This window comes from Phaethon lepturus, unplaced genomic scaffold (genome assembly GCF_000687285.1).
Source record: "Phaethon lepturus isolate BGI_N335 unplaced genomic scaffold, ASM68728v1 scaffold7057, whole genome shotgun sequence".
NCBI lineage: Eukaryota > Metazoa > Chordata > Aves > Phaethontiformes > Phaethontidae > Phaethon > Phaethon lepturus.
The window spans coordinates 26,049-46,131 of NW_010551042.1; the positions used below are offsets into that span (position 1 = coordinate 26,049).

At 44.5% G+C, this 20,083-nt stretch overlaps 2 protein-coding genes across 2 annotated transcripts in view; one reads left to right on the forward strand and one right to left on the reverse strand.

Moving 5' to 3' along the window:
- Positions 1-11,845, forward strand: part of LOC104623596 (histone-lysine N-methyltransferase ASH1L-like) — a gene marked incomplete at its 5' end in the record, with an annotated part of 34,781 nt that extends 22,936 nt beyond the window's left edge. Inside the window, 12 exon segments of the mRNA XM_010290733.1 lie at positions 1-87; positions 547-601; positions 704-836; positions 1,307-1,555; positions 1,998-2,084; positions 2,361-2,451; positions 6,969-7,107; positions 7,702-7,874; positions 8,372-8,538; positions 9,752-9,792; positions 10,503-10,804; positions 11,534-11,845. The exon segment at positions 1-87 is cut by the window's left edge and continues 28 nt beyond it. Coding sequence (XP_010289035.1) covers positions 1-87; positions 547-601; positions 704-836; positions 1,307-1,555; positions 1,998-2,084; positions 2,361-2,451; positions 6,969-7,107; positions 7,702-7,874; positions 8,372-8,538; positions 9,752-9,792; positions 10,503-10,804; positions 11,534-11,625 — 1,616 coding nt within the window.
- A 4,273-nt stretch (positions 11,846-16,118) lies between these two features.
- Positions 16,119-19,594, reverse strand: RUSC1 (RUN and SH3 domain containing 1; the record flags this gene model as incomplete). Its single annotated transcript, XM_010290734.1, has 6 exons — positions 16,119-16,287; positions 17,487-18,498; positions 18,773-18,819; positions 18,920-19,025; positions 19,157-19,331; positions 19,518-19,594. Coding segments are annotated over 6 exons (1,586 nt in total), but the record flags the coding sequence as incomplete, so codon positions are not given.
- Between the last annotated feature and the right edge of the window lie 489 nt (positions 19,595-20,083).

The window sequence follows — 20,083 nt, forward strand, 5'->3', positions numbered from 1 at the left end:
CAGCTGAAGAGAATATTGAAGTGGCTCGTGCTGCCCGCCTAGCACAAATATTCAAGGAAATATGTGATAGCATCATATCCTATAAAGGTGAAGGTGACGCTCCTAAAAAAATCAGCATGGAGACTTTTTCAGCTTCTGGAACAATGAACTCTCTAAATAGAAAATACTAGCCAAAAATGAGTTTATTTCAGGACATTACATAATCTTTTTTTTTTTCCATTATCCTGCTACCAATAATCTCTTTGCTTTATCCTCAACCCCTTCCTCCGCCACCAGAATCTGCAGATGTTGCTATCCTTTTAAACTGACTTTTTCAGTAGTTCAGCAAAATGGTACAATTGACAGAATTGCAAGGAGTCTATCCTCCATTTTGATACTTGTAGTCTGATTACAGCAGCCAAATTCTAGAAATGCAAAAGCATTTCACTTCCCTGTGCTTCAGATAGTAGAAGAGCCTTTTTTTAAACTAGAATGAATGTTGTTAGTTACTTGTCTTTTTAAGTTTTACTCTAGTAAATGTTGCTGAACTGTGTGTTCCTGTTACAGATTCTTCCAGGCAGGCTCTTGCAGCTCCCCTTCTGAACCTACCCCCAAAGAAAAAGTACGTACTTGCTTCTCAGAGCAACCCATAGTTTTCTATAATGGATTTGCACATCTTCGAAACACTTGTGAAAATGACATTGTGCATACATTCCCGTTTTAGAAATGCAGACTATTATGAAAAGATCTCTGACCCATTGGACCTCACCACAATTGAGAAACAGATCTTGACTGGCTATTATAAAACTGTGGAAGCTTTTGACGGGGACATGCTGAAAGTCTTCCGCAACGCAGAGGTGAGGTTCTCTCTGGCCTTAAAGCTATTGCATAGGCAGTGGGGATATACCCTAATTTAATGCTCTTGCTGACATACAGTAATAAAAGAAGAAAAATATTTTAGCGAAAGAGAACTTGTGATGATCGGTTTCTGATGAACAGACACTGATAGCAGTTCATGTGCTTCAGCTTACTCTTCGTGCTTTTTGGTTGCCTTAGGTCAGACAAATAGAAGGTCACAAACATGCACGAATAGCTAAGCTAAAGAAATTTCAGTACCTTTTGGAATAGGTACCTTGTTCTTCAGTGTCATAGGTGAGATATATGGACCTGCTGTTCAAAATAACCAAGTAGATGGACAGGTGTATGCCACATTGGTGGATGCAGCTTTAGTGAAGACACCTTTAAAGGTGCGTGCAGACAGGAGGAATGCACCAAAAGCATGGAACCTGGGAAAAAAAAAATGTTTCTTTGTTTTGTTTTTATTCAGAAATATTATGGCAGAAAATCTCCAACAGGGCGTGATGTATGCCGGCTACGGAAAGCGTATTATAATGCTCGCCATGAGGCATCTGCCCAAATTGATGAAATTGTGGGAGAAACAGCAAGTGAAGCTGACAGCAGCGAGACATCAGTCTGTGAAAAAGAAAATGGGCATGAGAAAGATGAGGATGTGATACGTTGCATTTGTGGCCTTTACAAAGATGAAGGACTCATGATCCAGTGTGAAAAGTGCATGGTGAGGCATGGGGAACACAAAATGGAGCCTGTGCTCTTTTTCTATTCTTCATAACCAGTGTAACTTTTACCAGCAGTTTCCATGTAGTAGCATTAATTACTTCTTCAGACCTTCATTTGCTCTCCAAAAGAATTGAGATTCTGTTTTTACAGAGGAAATGCAACTTGCATTTCAATATAGAGAAGCTAGCACTTTTCTGAAACTGCCAGCAACTCCTATCTTTAGGCAAGCAGAATTAATTTCAACAATTTTGGGCTTTTACACACACAGTTGCATGGGGATCTTGTCTGTCTTCTGACATAGTGTGAAATAGTTCAAAGAAAATCTGTGATTTCCTTCGGGAAGCTTGTTTCCTTCCTGTCATTAGTATTTTTGAGAAAACGCAATTTGTAAATAAAATCTGTCACAGGAATTTCTAATTGGGTTGTATCTGTTTTTCTAGGTCTGGCAGCACTGTGACTGTATGGGTGTGAATTCTGATGTTGAACACTACTTGTGTGAGCAGTGTGAACCTCGATCTGTGAACAGGGTAAAAAAAAAAAAACCCTCATCTTCATTACTTCAGTTATAAACTAAAGCAGCTCTTACACTTGTATTTATTGAGATTAGCAAGACCAGTGTGGAATTCTCACTTTATAGTGTGGCTTCCTTGGTTTAGGTTTAAAATAGAATCATATCATGGAATTAATCACATTAAGTGTCTCTGTCCACTTCTGCATATTTCCAAAACGATATCAAGCACCATTTTTGTCCCTATTATGGTGGGTGTCTCAGAATTTCCTTCCTTTTTTCTTTCTTCGTCCAGGAGGTTCCCATGATTCCTCGTCCCCATTATGCCCAGCCTGGCTGTGTTTATTATATATGCTTATTACGGGATGATTTGCTGCTGCGCCAAGGTATGTGCTAAATCTGGTGGCTGCTGTGATTTCCATCACATGGGAGTGTACAGAGATTTCTAGCATCGCCCTGTTTGAAATGCTTTTATCTTTTTACAAGTAGAAAGCTGCACTCTTTGCTATTACAGGAGTGACACACAGTAAGAGTTCTCACAGGCTGGTTGATGAAGAAACATAAATTACCTGTAGCACAGATAGGGCTGTCCTCCTGGCCAGAGAAGGAAGAGGCTGAGACAGCATTTAGAAGTAAAGGCAAAGAAGGCTATTAGGCCTTCAGTATTTTAGTGTAGAATGGTCTTTAAAACATCCAACTTACTGCTTGTTTGTTCCCTAAAGTGTATCTTCCTGGACATTGCTTCAAAGCCCTGAGTCTTTAAGAAACAGCTACACAGCCACATAATTCAGTTCACTGACTTTTTTTTTTTATTTAATTCTACAGATACATACAAGGTTAGAAAGAAGCCTATATAATTATTGAGAGAACTGCTCTTGAATGAGTAGAGCCAGTTTGTTTGTTAGAGGGGAATGGGAGAGTCTTCAGGAAAGTGGAGAATTAAAAAAAAAATTTTAAAAGGTCAAAGAACAGTGTATTCCTTATCCCCTCTGCAGGATTCTGGAATTTGCATTCAGTCTTCCTTTTTCGTTGTTGCTCTGCATTGTCTATCCTGTCTGGAGTTCAGCCATTTGGTTTTCTTATTTCTTGGTTTTTGCTGGGACCATCGGCAGAGGACAAAGGAGACCAAACTGTCGCTGTTAGGCACCAAATGCCTCTGCAGTCACAGGGAATAAATTAAGCAAGGTGTATATCCAGAAGATGCTATAAAAGAATACACAGCTACAGTAGAAAAAGGGGAAATTGGGGAAATCTGTGGATTCTTTGCTGTCTCAAGTTCTCCACCAGAAGTTCTGACATGTGACACCTGCCTGTCAGAATTGTTGTGATGCAGGCATATAAGGCATCTTGGAGACAGTAGAGGAAACACTTTTCTACTCCCTCTGGTTTCTAAAAGGTCATGTAACTTACAGATTCCAAGGCAAAAGAGACCATAGTGACCATCAGCCCTGTTGCAGTCACTATATGTATAGACTATTACATTTTTCCTATGTGTTGTGTATTAAAAAGAAGCTGATCTTGTGATAAAGACTGAAAGTGCTTTCGAGACCATTGACTTCCTTTGTAAGTTGGTCCACCCTCATTTCTGGGGAACTGTGTCTGTACATTGAATTAGTTTGTTTTCCAGTTCCAAGCTTGAGAAATCGTGTTTTTGAGGAACAAGGCTGAAGAGCTTCCAGCTGTGTGAGTGCACACACTTTACTGCGAACTAATCCCTCTAAATAAGTGAGGGTCCTTCAGTCTCTGGTTAGGGGGCTTGTTTTTTAATTTCTTTACAATTGTACGTGAGGTTGTTGAGTTATATACTACAGACATGCTTCTTCTGCAAAAACTACCTAACACATAAAACTGGGAGATCATGCAAATAGATGTGATCAGTTGGTCCTCACATCCTGCTGAGTGAACAAGGAGCTCTACCTCAGATGCAAGTTGATAAACAGAAGTCAAAATGGACCTTGGAAAACCCACATAGCCAGAAACTGTCATATGTCATTATCTCTGATGCATCAGCAATAGCAACCACACTTCTTCCTTGAAAATACAGAACTATAAACTCCCTTTTCAGGACAGAGGTGTAGCTATTTCAGTAGTCAGTAACATCTTGATAAACTTGAAATCAAGCTTCCTGATCCTTAGGGCAAGAGACCGTGTCCATTTCTTTCTGAATACTCCTTTTTAGTCAGGTACAATAAGTACTAGAGTTGCTTTATTCTCACTGAAGATGTAGGGGAGAAGAGTTGAAAATACCTAATTTAAAATAACAGCCAAAAATAAGTGGTTTTATTTACATTCTGCCTGGGGCCAGCAGCAGCTCTCAGCATGTACCTTACTTTTTTTCTCTACGAGTCTTTTAAAGAAATTACAGAGCAGGTTCCTTAAGAGCACATCCTTAACTTAGAAAAATGAAGATGTTGTTATCCCAGCTCTAGTTCAGATAGTAAGAAGGGCTAATACAGTGGGTGAGTACAGGCTAATCGCCAACGAATACACGCTGAATTCTTGCAGAGCTTGTACTCTGCTAGCTTATGTGCAAGCCTATGTCATTCTGTCTTCAGCCCGTTTTTTACTTAATCAAGCTAGAATAAAACTGTCTCTCCTTCCTACAGCTACAGCTTCTATTTGTTTAATAGCGATCCTGGTATACCAGAAGGTTTAAAAGCTGCCTTCATGGTTGTAGGCAGATGTCAGTGTCCATATGGTCCGTGTCATCTCTGTTTTAAATCAGAGAATTGTTTTTATAGTGCAGTGTATTGTACTCCACTGTTACAGTGACAGGTGACAGCATAAAGCCTTAAAGTGATTTTTATGTATGAAGAGTCGTTAGGAGCATCTTTTAAACTTATACAAGATTGATAAATGAGATTATGTTTATGAAAATATCATTACACATATAATATAATTACTTTAATATAATAATATTATAAACTTAAATAATTTAAATAATATAAATATAATTACTTTAATCCTAAATTTGGCTATAAGCTAAGGGAGAACAAAACGGAGGTGTTCATGAACCTGGGGCCACGTTATACAGATGTTCCCATTATACAGATGTATACACATTATATAGATGTTCCCTAGCATCTTTCTTCTAAGCTGTGGAAGTAAGATACTGAACCTGCTAATAAATTAAACAACAGTAACATACACGGAAGGAAAATAAACATAACTGCACATACACAAAAATAGGGAGAAAAATCCAGGAGTCATTGCAATTTAATGGAAGCATAAGAGAAATGCTTAGCATGAGTCAAAAAGGCAAATTGAATGTTAGAAACCGCTACGAACAAAATAGAAAACGTAATTTTGCTGTTCTGTAATCTTACGGTGTGTCTCTTGCATGCCGTGTACTGTTCTTGTCATCCCATCTCAAAAAGAGTATCCTGCTACTTGTGAAAACAAGCACGATGACAAGCATAATCAGACATGAAATACCTTTGCTGTGAACAGAGTCTGCGCAGATGATTTGAAGGGTGACATGACAAAGGTCTGTGAAATCATGAGCGGCACAGGGAAGTGCAACAAAGTAGAAATTAGGGAGCAAACACTGAAATTAGCAGGCAGCATATTTAAACAGTAGGAAGTATTTTTTCGCAAAAACTAACTATGGAAAGCATTGCAACAGGAGTTGGAGAGGTCAAGAGTATGAATGATTCCAAGAAGATTAGACAGATTCTTGGAGGAAGGATTAATCCCTGCCTATTTGTGCACAGTGGTCCAGCCTTTAGCTCTGAAGTCTGTAAAACAGAGATTAAAGGGAGCCTGAAGGGGATACCATGGGAAAGTTTTTCCTATGCGTGCCTTATTCCTATGCCTTTTTCCTCCTAAGCATCTACTATCACCCACTTTTCTAGCTAGAATATTATGCTGTGTGACCTTTGATCTTACCAAGGGTAGTTTTTCTTAAGTTTTTATGACTTGGGACCTCCCAGGTTTTTGTTCATTGAGAGATAAATAACAGAAAAGATGGAGTTGATTTTTAAATACTATATACTAAATCAAATTATATTTTCAGTAATACTTTGAGTTTCCCAAATGTTCTCCTTCTGACATTCTTCAGGTTCTTTGTGAACATTATTGATTAAAGCCTTTTCCTTACAGGAGGAAGGCTTTTTGAGTAGAGCAGTGTATTTTCACCCTCGCAAATGATAGTCATTGTCACAGATAAAGTGCAGTACACAGGAATGGCAGTCAAGTCTGGGGAGCGGAGAGGAAGGACTTCTAATGCCGATTTACAGATCAGAGCCGGGAAATTAAGTAGAGTTAATTCACTTGTGGGACAAAATGAATAAATAGAAGTTCAGGGACCTGTTATGGGGATGCACTTGGGAAAGACTTCTTTAGTGCCCAGAGTGTTGTTTTGTGCAGCCCTTTTTGAGTTCTGTTTACCTTTCCTGAGCTGTGCGTCTTATCTAAGTCCTGCTGGAATAATCAAAGGCTTGGGGCTTCTCGGTCAATGATTTAATTTTCTTAATAATAATCTCTCTAAATATCTTCTCTCTTAATTCTTAAAGATTTATTCTTTAAACATTGCAGCTGTCACGAATTTCTACGCATTTTCCTAATTAAAACTTATTTTGTTACATACGTTACATACATAAGTTGTTACACAACTTATTTTGCAATCTGCTGTAATTTATCTTGGTTCATTACATGCTACCTACTATTTTCAGTCTGGACATACAATTCAAGTTATGTTTAGTTCTTGCTATAAGGCTTTTGTGAAAATGATCATGGTAATCTTTCCTCCTTTTGCGGGTTCTGCATTGGTTTTCATCACTCTCTACAATTCAACATTAGGTAGCTCTGTCATGTTGGTTTTAATGACACCATTTACTCTGTTTTTGGTGTGCTGGACTCATGACAAGTTCTTTACAGGTGTGTATTTTGTGCCTATTGCCAGGTGATTGTGTTTACCTGATGAGAGACAGCCGTAGAACTTCAGATGGACACCCTGTCCGGCAGTCGTATCGGCTGCTGTCCCACATCAACAGGGAGAAACTCGATATTTTCCGCATTGAAAAACTCTGGAAAAATGAGAAGTATGTTCAAGGCATCTTTTGAATTTGAGACAATCCATATACCTACTTGTCAAAACACAGTAATTTTGTGGAAGTCTTTTCATAGCTTAAAAATGCAGGACTGAACATGGTTCAGTTACAAAGACTTGATGATTTCCCACTTGTCTCTGCTTGTGCTCCACGACTGCAAAGTAAAAACATGTAAGGTTGGAGGTTTAAGCAGGGGATGAGATAAGTTGATGCACTTTCCTCACTGTTGGAATAGGCTGAGAATACACACTGATAGCTGAATTGGCTCAGCTAACAATCACTGACTTGCTAAGCTGCTGTAACATGATTAAATGCATATGCCCCGTAGATAGCAGCACAGTAAGTCTGCTGTGTTCATAAAAATCACACTAGGAGTATTTCCACTTAGCGAAGGGGGTAAAGTTGAATGTGTAATATTCATGTGACTTCACTTTTCATCACAGTCATTGCAAAAGTGCAAGATAGAGAATTGAAAATTAAGTGGAGGGCATTAAGTAAAGTTGTGTCATGGGCTTATAGAAATAGTCTTTTTTTTCCCCCCCCCTTCTGTTTCTCTCTTTCTCTTACCTTTACACCTTCAAACAGAGAGGAGCGGTTTGCATTTGGTCATCATTATTTCCGTCCACATGAAACACATCATTCCCCTTCTCGAAAGTTTTATCACAATGAGCTCTTCCGGGTGCCATTGTATGAAATAATCCCCTTAGAGGCTGTGGTGGGAACGTGCTGTGTTCTTGACTTATACACCTACTGCAAAGGTAAGGAAACTTAATGGGATGAGAAATTAAATGTAATACAGCCTTTCTAATAATTTGGGAAGGATGCTAAAATAGTTACTGCTGTAAAAAGGCAGTAGCCAATGTTAACAGGGTATCAGGGCTGAGGAAGCACTATTGCTTTAGCACTGGGACAGTGATTACTGTTTTAAGAGGGCCAGTACTGAAGAGACAGCAGCAGGGTGGGATTGTGGTAGGCAAGAAAGAGACAATGATGGCAGTTGATGATAGTTTTTGTAAAAGCTTGGGTACTGTTTGGTTAGAGTATACAGGTTTTTCTCTTAAACTGAACTAGCAATGTGTCCACTATTATTCTGAATCAAGGAGAACAAATAATGCCTGCCATCCCACTGAACAGCTCTGACAGCGCTCTGCTTCTCTGACACTATGTGCGGCTTGTTCTTGTTCTGGTATACCACGTGTTTCCTCTTGAAGCCTTATCAACATTTTTTCCTATGTGGTTTGTTTTGAAACTGCAGGGAGGCCGAAAGGTGTGAAGGAGCAGGATGTATATATTTGTGATTACCGCCTTGATAAATCAGCTCATCTCTTCTACAAGATCCACCGGAATCGTTATCCTGTCTGCACCAAGCCCTATGCCTTTGACCACTTCCCCAAGAAACTCACGCCCAAGAGAGATTTTTCAGTAAGTGTTTCTTCTCTTAGTTTCCTTACTTTTTACTAGAAGACTGGACATATTTTTCTGAAAACCCATGGCACTCTGTTCATGAAGGAAGCTTGGTATGCCAAAGGAAGCTGGCACATAAGCGTACGCAGTCTGGATGAAAAGTTGGCTAGAAAGAAAACTTGGAAAGAGAAATTGACTGTAGACAGAGAATATGCAGTTCAAAGGCAAACAGATGTTGAGCAAATGGTTGTGTAAGTTGGTTGTATAAGTTTGTAGATTTCTGCCTGAAATCTAGATGCGAATTTCATTTAAGCCACTCCTGAATGAAGGAAATTTTAAAATTCACTTTTCAGTCGCAATTCTGCAACTGTTTTATAAAACAGTTGCTCTGCAATTGTTTTATAAAACAATTTTATATGTTTGAGAAAATCACATAACATGTAGTCCAGTGTGAGTTTGTTAGCCTGTGACAGGCTTTCTTTTCTGTGGTGTAATTACACCATGTTTTAATAAACTTGCTTAAAAAGTAGTTTTCAGCAATACCTTTGAATAGTGATTCCCAATAGAGAAAAGCAGTATTTTCCTCTTTCCGTTTCCCTGCTCTACCAAATGACATACTGTTTACTTTATATGTAATTATCACTTAAAATGGATTTTTCATGAAAAATCCAGCAGACAGTCAGCAAAATCATGAAGCACAGTTTCCCTTAACATCCTCCATCTGAATATCCGTTCATTTCACCGTCTATTTTTATTTTCCCCTGTTCCATGGAAGTAACAACTCTTCACTGTGCATGTCATCCTACACAGCGCTACTTGGTCTCTGAGCGCAGAGGTATCAGAGCTGGCAAATCTTTTGCAAGTAAGCACTTTTCTCCCTGGAAGCAGAGAGATTTTTGTAGTACGTTTAGAGATGGTTCCAAACTTCTGCTGTGCAGAAAGCAAAGATTGTTTTTATCATGATTGGCTACGGCTTGAAATTTATTTAGAAGATAGGAAGAATCAGATAATAAGTCTGGCTCTAATTTATCCTTATTACATGATTGTACCTTCTCCTTTGAATTTGTCTGATGTGCAAGATGTGCCAACCATGCATTGGCATTTCCAACGAGTCAGATAGGCAAGTCTTGTATTGGTACTTCCAGAATATTAGGTAGACCAGCACTTTCTTCCAGTGAATTCCACTGTGAATTTTATTTGATATTAACCGTATTCTTTATTGTTCTTGTAGCCTCATTATGTACCAGACAACTACAAGAGAAATGGAGGCAGGTGAGTCTTACCTACCAGATTGTTTGTTGAGAAGCGATGAGATAATCCTTTTTGTTTGTCAAGCATCCACTCTTTTTCCTGCCCTGGGTGCTATGGAAATAATAAATTTAAATTATTTAAACTTCCAAAGAGATAAAAGGGAACAAGTGTGGAGGAATAGAACATAGAAGCAACCTTGGTGTTCCTTAATAATATACATAAGGAAGGTACAGAAGCCATTTTGAAAGTTAGCAGAAGCGGCTGAATGTGGGAGATGGCAGAGCCCAGGACAAGAGCATCCAGCCTTCCTGCACAAAGGGAGATCAGATCCCTGAACAGGCCGCCCATGTTTGCATTGTAGTAAGAGCCAGGGCCAGTGCACTCTCTCACTTCTGTTTGAGACTAAAAGTACCCGTGAAGAGCCATGACTGTTGCAGGAAAACATCACTAAGCGCTGAACTCATCTATTTTGGAAGGTAAAAACCTTTACAAAAATTGAAATAAAGAAGCAGTTTGTTTTAAAAAGACTGCATTTGATGTTGTGCAAACAAGTTTATAGGAACGTAGCCTGCCATAGATTGTAACTGGTGGGTTTGAATGCGTGTATTAAGTCAAATGACTGAGGTTCCAGAAAGCCTTCTACCTGCTGAGAAGTCCTTGACTCCCTAGTAATTGGCCTTTCAGGTGAGTGTCTGAGAATTATGGTACTTAAACCTTTCTTTTCCTGTTAGATCATCCTGGAAAACAGATCGCTCAAAACCACAGATTAAAGACTTAAACCAAGAGGAAGATTCTCTTCCACTTATTGAGGATGTATTAGGAAACCAAGATCAAACTTCAAGTGAGATGCCTAGCCTAGAGGAGCCAGAAAAAGCAACAGTCTCTGGTGAGACCTGTGAAAGTGATAAAAAGGTGGAAGAAGGCAATTCCGACACAAGGCAGCTGTGTACTCCAGAGGAAAGGCGGCATATTCAGAGAGAGAGACTTAATCAAATCCTCCTAAACCTCTTGGAGAAAATCCCAGGGAAAAATGGTGAGATTCTATGCTACAGTTACACAATAGCATTTCTTCTACAGGTTTGGTTTTAGTTCGCTGCAGACCGTGTTGATAAAACAAATGCTTTTGTCTGAATGTATTGCTAGTGGACCTTATCAATATAATTAGTTTTCTTTGCAGTAATGTTTTCTTCTGCAACACTAATAGTTTCCAGTGATTCCAAATGAAATTTCTTACAATGGACACAGTGTTTCCACAAAAACTTTCTGAAGACACATTCCCCCCCCATCATTCCACGTTTACAATTGAGAAACTTAACAGACGTGCAAAGAAAGACTGAAGAGAATTTGGAAAGTCTCTTTTGATCTTTAATGAGCTTTCCACTGGGTTCTAAGCAACTTCTGTAGGTATTGTCTAAGCTATAGAATGAGAGTGCAATGATTAAGTATGTCTCTGTTTTTAATTTAAAGCCTAGGATGAGCTCTGTCCAGTCTCTTTCATGTTCTGGGAGTTAATGCAAAATAATCATAGACTCAGAATAATTTGGTTTGGAAGGATCTTTGGAGGTCATCTGGTCCGAACACAACTCAAAGCAGAGCGAACTTAAATCAGGTCGCTCAGCACCTTGTCCGGTGGAGTTTTGAATACCATGGATGGTTTTGAATCCTATGGATGGAAACATCCTTGAAGGAACCATGAACAGGGAAATAGGAAAGCTGTTAACTCGTATCACCTTGTTTACCAAAAGCCTGTGGTCTGTTGCAGCTATCGATGTCACGTACTTGCTGGAGGAGGGATCGGGAAGAAAACTGAGGCGGCGCACTCTCACCATCCCGGAGAGCAGCTTCAGGAAGTGATGCCACGAGAGGAAGCTGTGGTCTGGAGTCTGCTACAAGGTCTGCTGAGGACTGAGGGCAGGAGCCCAACTTCCTCTGCACCAGCCAAGGAAAAGAGGGCAGCAGAAAACTGACAAATATACAAACAGTTAGCACTTAGATGTCTGGGTTGGCAGGTTGCCCTGCCCTGCTCTGCAGTGCTCTTATGGTGTGTGTGTTGTTGGGCGTGCCTTGTATTGATGTTAGGTACTGAGAAAAACCTCGTGGTTATTGTCCAGGATGGTCAAATTTAATTTATTTTTGCTTGATATTCCCACTCAGAGGAAAAATTTAAAAAAAAATATATATATATAAAAAATGGGGAGGTAAGAAGGATAAGGACTAACGTACTCTGGTGAGAATACTCCCTACGTTCACCAATTAACCTGTGATTGTACAAGATACTGTTGGCACCACCGTGGCCCATGGCAGTGAATGAAATCCAGACAGGAGGGTGAAGGCCCAGTGGCTTAAAATTAAAGGCTGCCCTAAAGTTGCGGCCTCTGATTTGCACAAGTTCCAAGAAGAGAGAAAACGTACCCAAACATGCGAAAGGTTCACCGTGGAACAGCCAGTGCACACATGTACCTTTGATCTGTGACAAGGAGAAACTTCCACAGTCACCTTGGAGCAAAGCAGGAGTTGGCTGGTTGAGGCACTTGTTCTGCGTTGTAGAGGGGGGAGGGAGTGGGGTGTGATTTTTTTCACTTTTTTCTGCAGAGAAATTTTATAAAGCAAGTCAAATCCTGACAACACCATTGCTGTTGGTTTTTTTGATAAGCTGTGGTTCTTGTGTGTCTAGTGTGTTGTGCAAATTAAAATCTGTTAAAAGAAAAAGGAAAAAAAAAAAAGGAAACCTTCACTACATGAACCGTCAAGCAGTATTCAGAGCGAGTATTTGTTGTGAACTGTAGAATATATCAACTGCTAACACTATTCTTGTGTTCTGGTTGTACAGCTTAAAATGTCCGTCTCTTAAATTAAGAGACAGTGTATCTCGCACCGCCCTCTCTCTCTGCCCTGACGAAAAGTATTATTCCTGAAAGCAACAGCCGAGGCACTGATTTCTCACGGCGTGAAATTGCGATTGCCACAACGTACCACAAAGCAGTGCTGCAGCAGGACTCCCTGTTCTGTGCCCGCCGACCTTCCCGGCGTGCGGAGCTGCAAAGCTGTCGCCTGTCTCTGGGCCAGGGCCGGGCTGGGGCAAGGGGAGGGGGTGGTCGGCATATGCTGCCCCTTTAAAATGGCTTTGCTTTTTTGTCTTTCAGACGTACATATGCATATACAGTCCTGTTTTAGATGTTCTTATAAGAAAACCAGTTTTTAATGTGCCAAGTTGTATATATCTGCTGCGTGGATGTAAAGCAATACAGTAGTTTCATGTTCCTTTTTAATGGACCAAGCTTGTCCTAATGTACATTCTTGTTATTATTATAATTAATTTTACTCTTAGTGGAACATGACTCATTCCATTAACTTTTATGTGTTGATTTAAAAAGAAAAAAAAAGAAAGGAAAAAAACCCTTTGAGAAAAAATATTTTATTAAAAAAAAAAAGAAATAAGAAAATAGTTTGGAATATTTTCTTACTGTAGAGAAGCACTGTACAGTACCAGGAACCCTGAGTATAAAATACTCATGCGTGTAGTAGGAATATCGCATGTCCAAAATCTTGAGTTGTCTCATTTAGTTTAAAACAGAAATCATTGTCTCAAATGGTGTTAAACACTAAAAAGTTTTTAAAAAATAAAGTGCGTACAGAAGCGAGACACTAGCTCTGTCATTTTATCTTTCTTTTGTTGAAAGACTAAACAAACTGTTTTTTAGACAATCAAATGTTAGGTAAGTGCAAAGAATTGTTTTTCTTACTGGTGTAGAAATTAATGACTTTTTTTATTTTTCGGTTATTTTATAATAATGAGAAGACCAGTGTGTCACCAGGATCGCTGTTTTAAGACCAGGAAGCACTACATTATTGCAAATAGATATGAACTCTTAGTCTGCATGGGTGTAGGCTGTGTGATTGCTGAAAATAAATGCTGCTAATATATTTCCTTTTTACAAAGCATATCTAAATAGATCATTGTTTTGATGTTAATCTTTGTAAATTATGTATTACCAATTTTAACATTGGATGTAATTGCATAAAAAGCCTGCATCTCAATCCTGAGAGAGTCTAGTATTAAATGGAAAATCTTTTCCTATCAACGACTTGTGGAGTTTTCTTTGACACGCCTTTAATTTTCTTTTTTTTGCCTCTGTTTCAAATGCTCCTGTTGTGTTCTGACTCTCTTACAGCCTCTTTTATGGGGGTTGTTGGCCTGTCTCTTTCAAATATCCAGTTGCCTGGTGGGTGACGGTGTTTTGTGAGGGTGTGATCTGCTGCTGGTGGTTCTCCGGGTGAGGAGGGGTGATGGCCGCGTCCGTACGGCGAGACGGAAGCATCAGCACAGACGTCACTGCTCGGTAGGCAGAGGCCGTGTGACCATGACTGGATGTAACGGCAGGTGGGTACATGAACTGTTAACCTCTGCGAATTTAGTGCCTGTTCCCAGAATATAAACCCCTGGTACCTGGAGATGGTTCCCCCGCGCCCACGTAGACGGCAGCCGTGGTTCTGTCAGCATCATTGCTGCATCTCACGGTGGCAGCGCACGCACTGACCCTGCTGATACTAGAGCAGAGTGTCAGACAAATGACATGGGCACGTTCCCCTCCAGGACCAAAAAGGCGGGTCAGCTAGAACGGCCGAGACGTGTGTTGAGTTTTTGGGAGCTGTCGGCCCCATCACATACCGTCATCCTGCCCTGTGCCCCTTGACACCGAGGAACACACGAGTTGAGAATTTTGTGTCCTTTCACATCAGCCTTTAGAAAGGCTTTGTCAACCTCCCATTTCCCCTGCTCCCCTGTCAAGCTTGGCACTAATGAGATAGATACTCTCCTCACAAATTCTTCAGGGTTTAAACTTCTGGTTCAAAAGTGGTTTCTGGGCATAAGTTTGGTAACTATTTGCATTACTCAGGAATGAAACAGCCCTCCTGTAATGAATGATGCCCCTCTTTTAAGGTAATTTGATTTTTCTTTTTCCATGCCATGTGGTCATCAAAATGCTGTGCTTGCCTTCCTTTTAACCTCGAACCACCACGCCAAGGATTGGAGCAGGTTTTTTTATTTAAAAAAAAAAGTTGAAAAAGTACCTGGATTCATCTCCTTCTGGCTTGACCCCATTTTAAAGTCCCGAGGCAGCTGCAGAATTCAGTCAATCAAATCAAACCTACTTAAGGCAAGCCCAATCTCATTCTAATTAAGATAGATAACAACATCTCTTGTCTGAAAGTAAAAATTCCAGAGAAAGCAGAATGAGAACAGAATTTATCTTCAAAGCGGAACACAGCCCATGGGCTGCTCTCCTTTGCTACCGAGACAGTGGAAGTTAGTTAGGAGAATGAAAAGTGGTTCTTGGTCCACAGGAGCGAGCACTGGCCCCAACGCTGCCCCTCAGACAAGCTGCTATCGCCTTGTGGCCCTTTGCTGTGCTCCAGTCTAGCCCCGTCTCGCTCTTACTTAGGGAGCCCAGTGCAGAAGGGCCGTAGTTTGGTATGAAATCCCAAGCAACAAGAAAAAATTGACCAAAATAAAAGCCATCCAGCCCCTATTGAAATCCTGTGAGTCAATAAAAAGATTAGCTCAGTAAATAAATAAACCAACCACCCTAAACCCTTACCAGTGCTGGGCAGCTCCCTGCCGCAGGGCTGGTACCAGTGACACATCCTTCACCGGATTATTTCTGGCTCTGGCTGCAGCCGCCTCTTCCTACACTGCAGGACACAGGGCACGTTCTGCCAGGACACGGCGCCGTGGTCAGGATCCGACCTTGGTACACTGAGCACCAGCACAGCCTGCGCTGGCTTTGACCATGCAGGGACCAGCCCCAGGGCCAGTTCCAGCCCCCCTTAGCTGCAAGGACCCCTTCACACATGCGGACACGTGAGTCACAACCTTTATTTCCATCTTTTTTTCCCCTGGAATAAGCTCATTCCTGTGGTTACAATTATTTACAGAGTGCTGGGACTGCACAGCGGTGGCCTAGGCCACCGGCCATGGGGCAAAGCAGGGCACGTGGAGGCGGCAGTGGTGGCAGGACACAACACCACAAAGACAACATACAGGACTGGGAGCACCGTTCCCTCCCCCGGCACAGGCATGGGCAGCAGCTGAGTGAAAACCGGTCCCAAACAGGGGCCCCAGTGAAGTGCCAGCAGATCTGCAGGGGACCAGCAGCCCTGGCAGCCGGTAACTTCATGTGAACAAGCAGCAGCAACAGGCACCAGGGCAAGGTCCCCTGCAGAACTACCAGCCCTGAAGGTAGCGAAGCCCCGACGGTGGTGAAGGCAGGGCAGGAGCGGGTCCTTCCGGGAGGTGGCATCTGCTTCGGCAAGCTCAGCTGCTTCCTCAGGTCTGCTCCACCTCCTCACAGAATTAGGGATGTGTAACCGACAGGAACTAGGCCAGTGCTGTTGCCATGGCAGCAGTGGATCCAGTCTTCATCCACGGTGGAGAGCAGCTGCAGGATGTCCCCCTTCTGGAAGCTCAGGTGACCTTCGGCAGCACCTATGTGGTCACACAGTGCTCGAACTGCCCTGCACAACAAACACCATCAGGGATTCATCTCCCTAGGAACCCCCAGTACTACTGAGAGAAGCTCCCACAGGAATTGGGAGAGGTTCTGACACTCATGTGCGCAGCCAGTGACCCCCCCCTCCTCAGGCAGAGACTGCCATCTGACAGTGGGCTTGATCGAGAAGCCACATCACAAAACGGTCCTGCCACGCAGACGCTTGGAGCAGCAGCAGAGCGCGAGCAGCGCTTGTGCAGACATGGAGGAGAGACCTAGGTCAGGGCCAGCAAGGACTGCAGAGGAGGGAAGACAACTGAACACGGTGCGGGACGGCCACTCGCCCTCCGCGCTTACTTGGACAGATGCTGTGCAAGCACAAAAGGACCACTACAGCTTTTCTGGCCTGCCACAGTTTGGTCAGAGCTGACAGGTAGTTGCCCCAAACAAGCTGCACAGAAATCCAGAAAGCACACAAGAGAAAGAAAATGCTCAGAATTCCCCCCAAAAAAGTCTGGGAAGGACAACTGATCACAGCTAGGTAGACTCACAGGTTCACCAAAGCTCAGCGGGAGAGGGGCAGGAGAAGGGCAGGGAATCCCCAGGGGAGCAGTCAAGATGCAAGGAGTGGTGTAAACCTCTCCCTAGAAAGGCGTGGAGGATATCCAGGCTATGCCTGGAAACAGCCTCTGCGTCCCCTGCTCCCAGAAGTCCACCACCAGCTTTCCAGCCCCAAACACCACAGTGCGCTGCATCACCTGTGGGTCTGGGGCACGTCAGATGTGTTCCTCTCTGGCTGTTCTTGATCATGGGTCTTCTCAGATGCTAGGCCCTTCATCACCACTGCCAGGACACGTGCGCCGGGAGACAGCCAACTAGAGGGTCTCCTGCCATAAAGCAAAGGAAGCCACAAGCTTGTCTGGGAAGCCTTTTCCCACAGCATCCTGCTCAGAAAACTATTCTGGTGATCTGGGAGCTGACAAGGGTTCTAACAAGCACAACTGAGCCTCCACCAGGAGCTCCTGCCACTCTAAAGGACCAAGGCAATGTGATGCCAGCAGCACTTGGGACATGTGCTAATCACCCAGCAGCACAACCTGGATAACGGGCAGCACAAGACACCCCACAAGGCCGGCAAGCCCCATGGTGTGCTCTCCGTACACTGTCTGGGAGAAAAACTCTTCCTCAGCCGCCCCCACCTTGCCTGCCCAAGCTGGGTCTTACCTGGACCTAGCCGAGACGGTGTCAGGACTGGGAGGGAAGCTCCTGGCAGAGGGATTGGTGGCTCCAAAGAGCCGGCCCAGCCAGCTGCCCTTGTCAGGACCAGAAAGACCACCAGCCTCTGGGACAGAGGGGGCTGCCCGGTTCCTATTCGCACAGGGCTCTGGGAAAGCAGGCAGGAGTTTCTCTCCAGCAGTGGGATCATCTGGCTTGGCAGGTGCTCCAGCAGGCAGGATGAGGTCTTCAGGGGAAGAGGTCCCAGAGGTGTCAGCGCTGCTGTTGAGCTTTGGACCAGAGAGTTCAGGGACAGCTTTGGTCTGAAGGAGCTGCAGCTCCGTGCCTCTAGGCTCATTCACGGATATGTGGGGTCGCACAGCCTGGCTGGGGCTGGAATCCCCCACAGCCATCCACAGCTTCGTCCACCAGATGAAGGGGAACTTTTCCTTGCTAGGAGCAGTGTAAATCCTGGAGGCCTGGCTCAGCTGGCCCCACCAGCCACTGAGGCCAGCCCCAGTGTCCCCAGGGCTTGCCTCAGGCCTGTGGGTCTCCAGGGAGCTGCCAGCTCCCAAGAAAGCGTGACTGAGCTGGTCACCCCACCGCAGCACGTGCTGGAACGTCTGCTGCAGGGAAGCCCCCACCTGGAGGCCAGGGACCAGACCACGCACAGCTGCCCGGGACTGGAACCTTGTGCTGCTCTCTGCACCAGCTGCCCTCCCCAGAGTATCAGGGGGGATCTCATCTTCCAGGCTTGCCCCTGCAGCACTGCTTTGGCCCTCCAGAGAAGGCTGCATAGCCCCCTGAGCGTTGTGATGGGCAGGAGACAAAGGTGACTCCAGCTGACGGGACAAGGGCCTTACATCCACAGAGAGGTGGTGGTGTTCGAAGAGCAGGTCAAGGTGGAAAGTAAGCACTGAGAGCGGTTGGATGAGCAGCAGCAGTTCATCAGCGAGGTGGCGAAGAGGGCCTTGGCTCAGGGCAAAGAAGGCCATGGGTGAATACAACATGGAGATTACACCTGCAAGACATGGACAGCACTGGACAACCACAAAAGGCCATGCCCTTGCTCACACATGCCTCCCAGGGCCAGCCAGTCCATCCTAGCAGGTCAAAATGAGGCTCCAAATTGCCTGCCTGACTGCCATCATCCAACACAACAGCCATGGAAAATGATGCCTTTTTCCACTACAGAAATCCCAGCCAAGCATTTTGGGTGGGACAGGTATGGGATTATCACCCTGGCCAAATAGGAGAGGACTTGGGTGGGTAGCTTCTGCACACTGTGTCCTTACCTGGGCTCTTCTGCAGGTGAGAGATCCACAGCTCCAGCTGCTTAATGCTAAACAAGACAAAGGGAACCCAAGCTGGAACTCTTGGGACTCTGCTCCAACCTGCCTTCACAGCAAGGACAGCCTGGGCTATCAAGGGCCAATACTCACTTCAGAAGGCCAAGGATAAAGGCATGAAACTTCTGTCTGGTGCTGTTGAGAGGGGCCAGAGCAGCTACGTGCCAGCACAGAGAGTGAAGAGCACGGGTGTTGGGGCCTGTGGAATACACAACACAGACAGACACTGCTCTGGGGGGCACATCCTCCCCCAGCCCAGGCTGGAAAAGGTCTCCAGGCACCTTGAGATGCTGATCCCAACATCTTCAGTATCATGTTCCTCACACCAACCTGTCTTCACGGAGGCTTCCACCACGCTCCAGGGGGAATTTTTCCTCTGGCCTGTGATGACATCCTTCTGGAAGGGCTTCAGCCCATCCTCCACCAAGGCATAGAGCGCAGGGCAGAGGGTGTGCAGCAGCAGGTAACCCACATCTGGGCTGAGCCAGCTGTCTCCCAGCTGGGCCTGAAGTAGGGAGGCACAAGGAGAGGAGAGGGAGGGGAACAGCAGCACCTAACCCCGAGCCTGCAGGGAGGGATGGTGGGATCCTCCCCCTGGGGCTCCCCAAAGATCCTCCTGCCCAAAGCCTGCATGGCCTGCCCTCACTCGAGCCCACCCCAGCCCGGTCAGAGCCACAACCCAGAACCTCACCTTCTGTACCAGGTTCCGTGCAGTGCTGAAGTGGGCAATAATCTTATCCACGGCAGTGCTGACAGCTATCAGCAGGGCTGTCAAACAATGGAAAGGAAGATGTCAGCAAGGCACCAGACCCCCACCACCACCGCAGCGCCTGCCTCAGCCCACTGGCGTCACACCGGCCACGGCTGCAAGGAGAAGCATCAAGGCCTGGAGGAGCCGGGGAGCAGCGGGCGGGCGCCAGGAAGGCCCAGGGTAACAGAGCATCCCAGGCTGTTGCCATGGGAACCCGTAGCTCTCGGGTGCAGGGATGAAGGACCGCCGTTTCCACGGGGACGAGGCCAGGAGGCAGCGTGGGCAGGAGACCCTCAAGGTGTTTGCAAGATGCCGCGGACGCCCCACCCCTGTCCTGCGGCTCGACAGCACCATCTGCCGAGGGGCGGGCAGGGCAGGTTTCCACGGGGACGAGGCCAGGAGGCAGCGTGGGCAGGAGACCCTCAAGGTGTTTGCAAGATGCCGCGGACGCCCCACCCCTGTCCTGCGGCTCGACAGCACCATCTGCCGAGGGGCGGGCAGGGCAG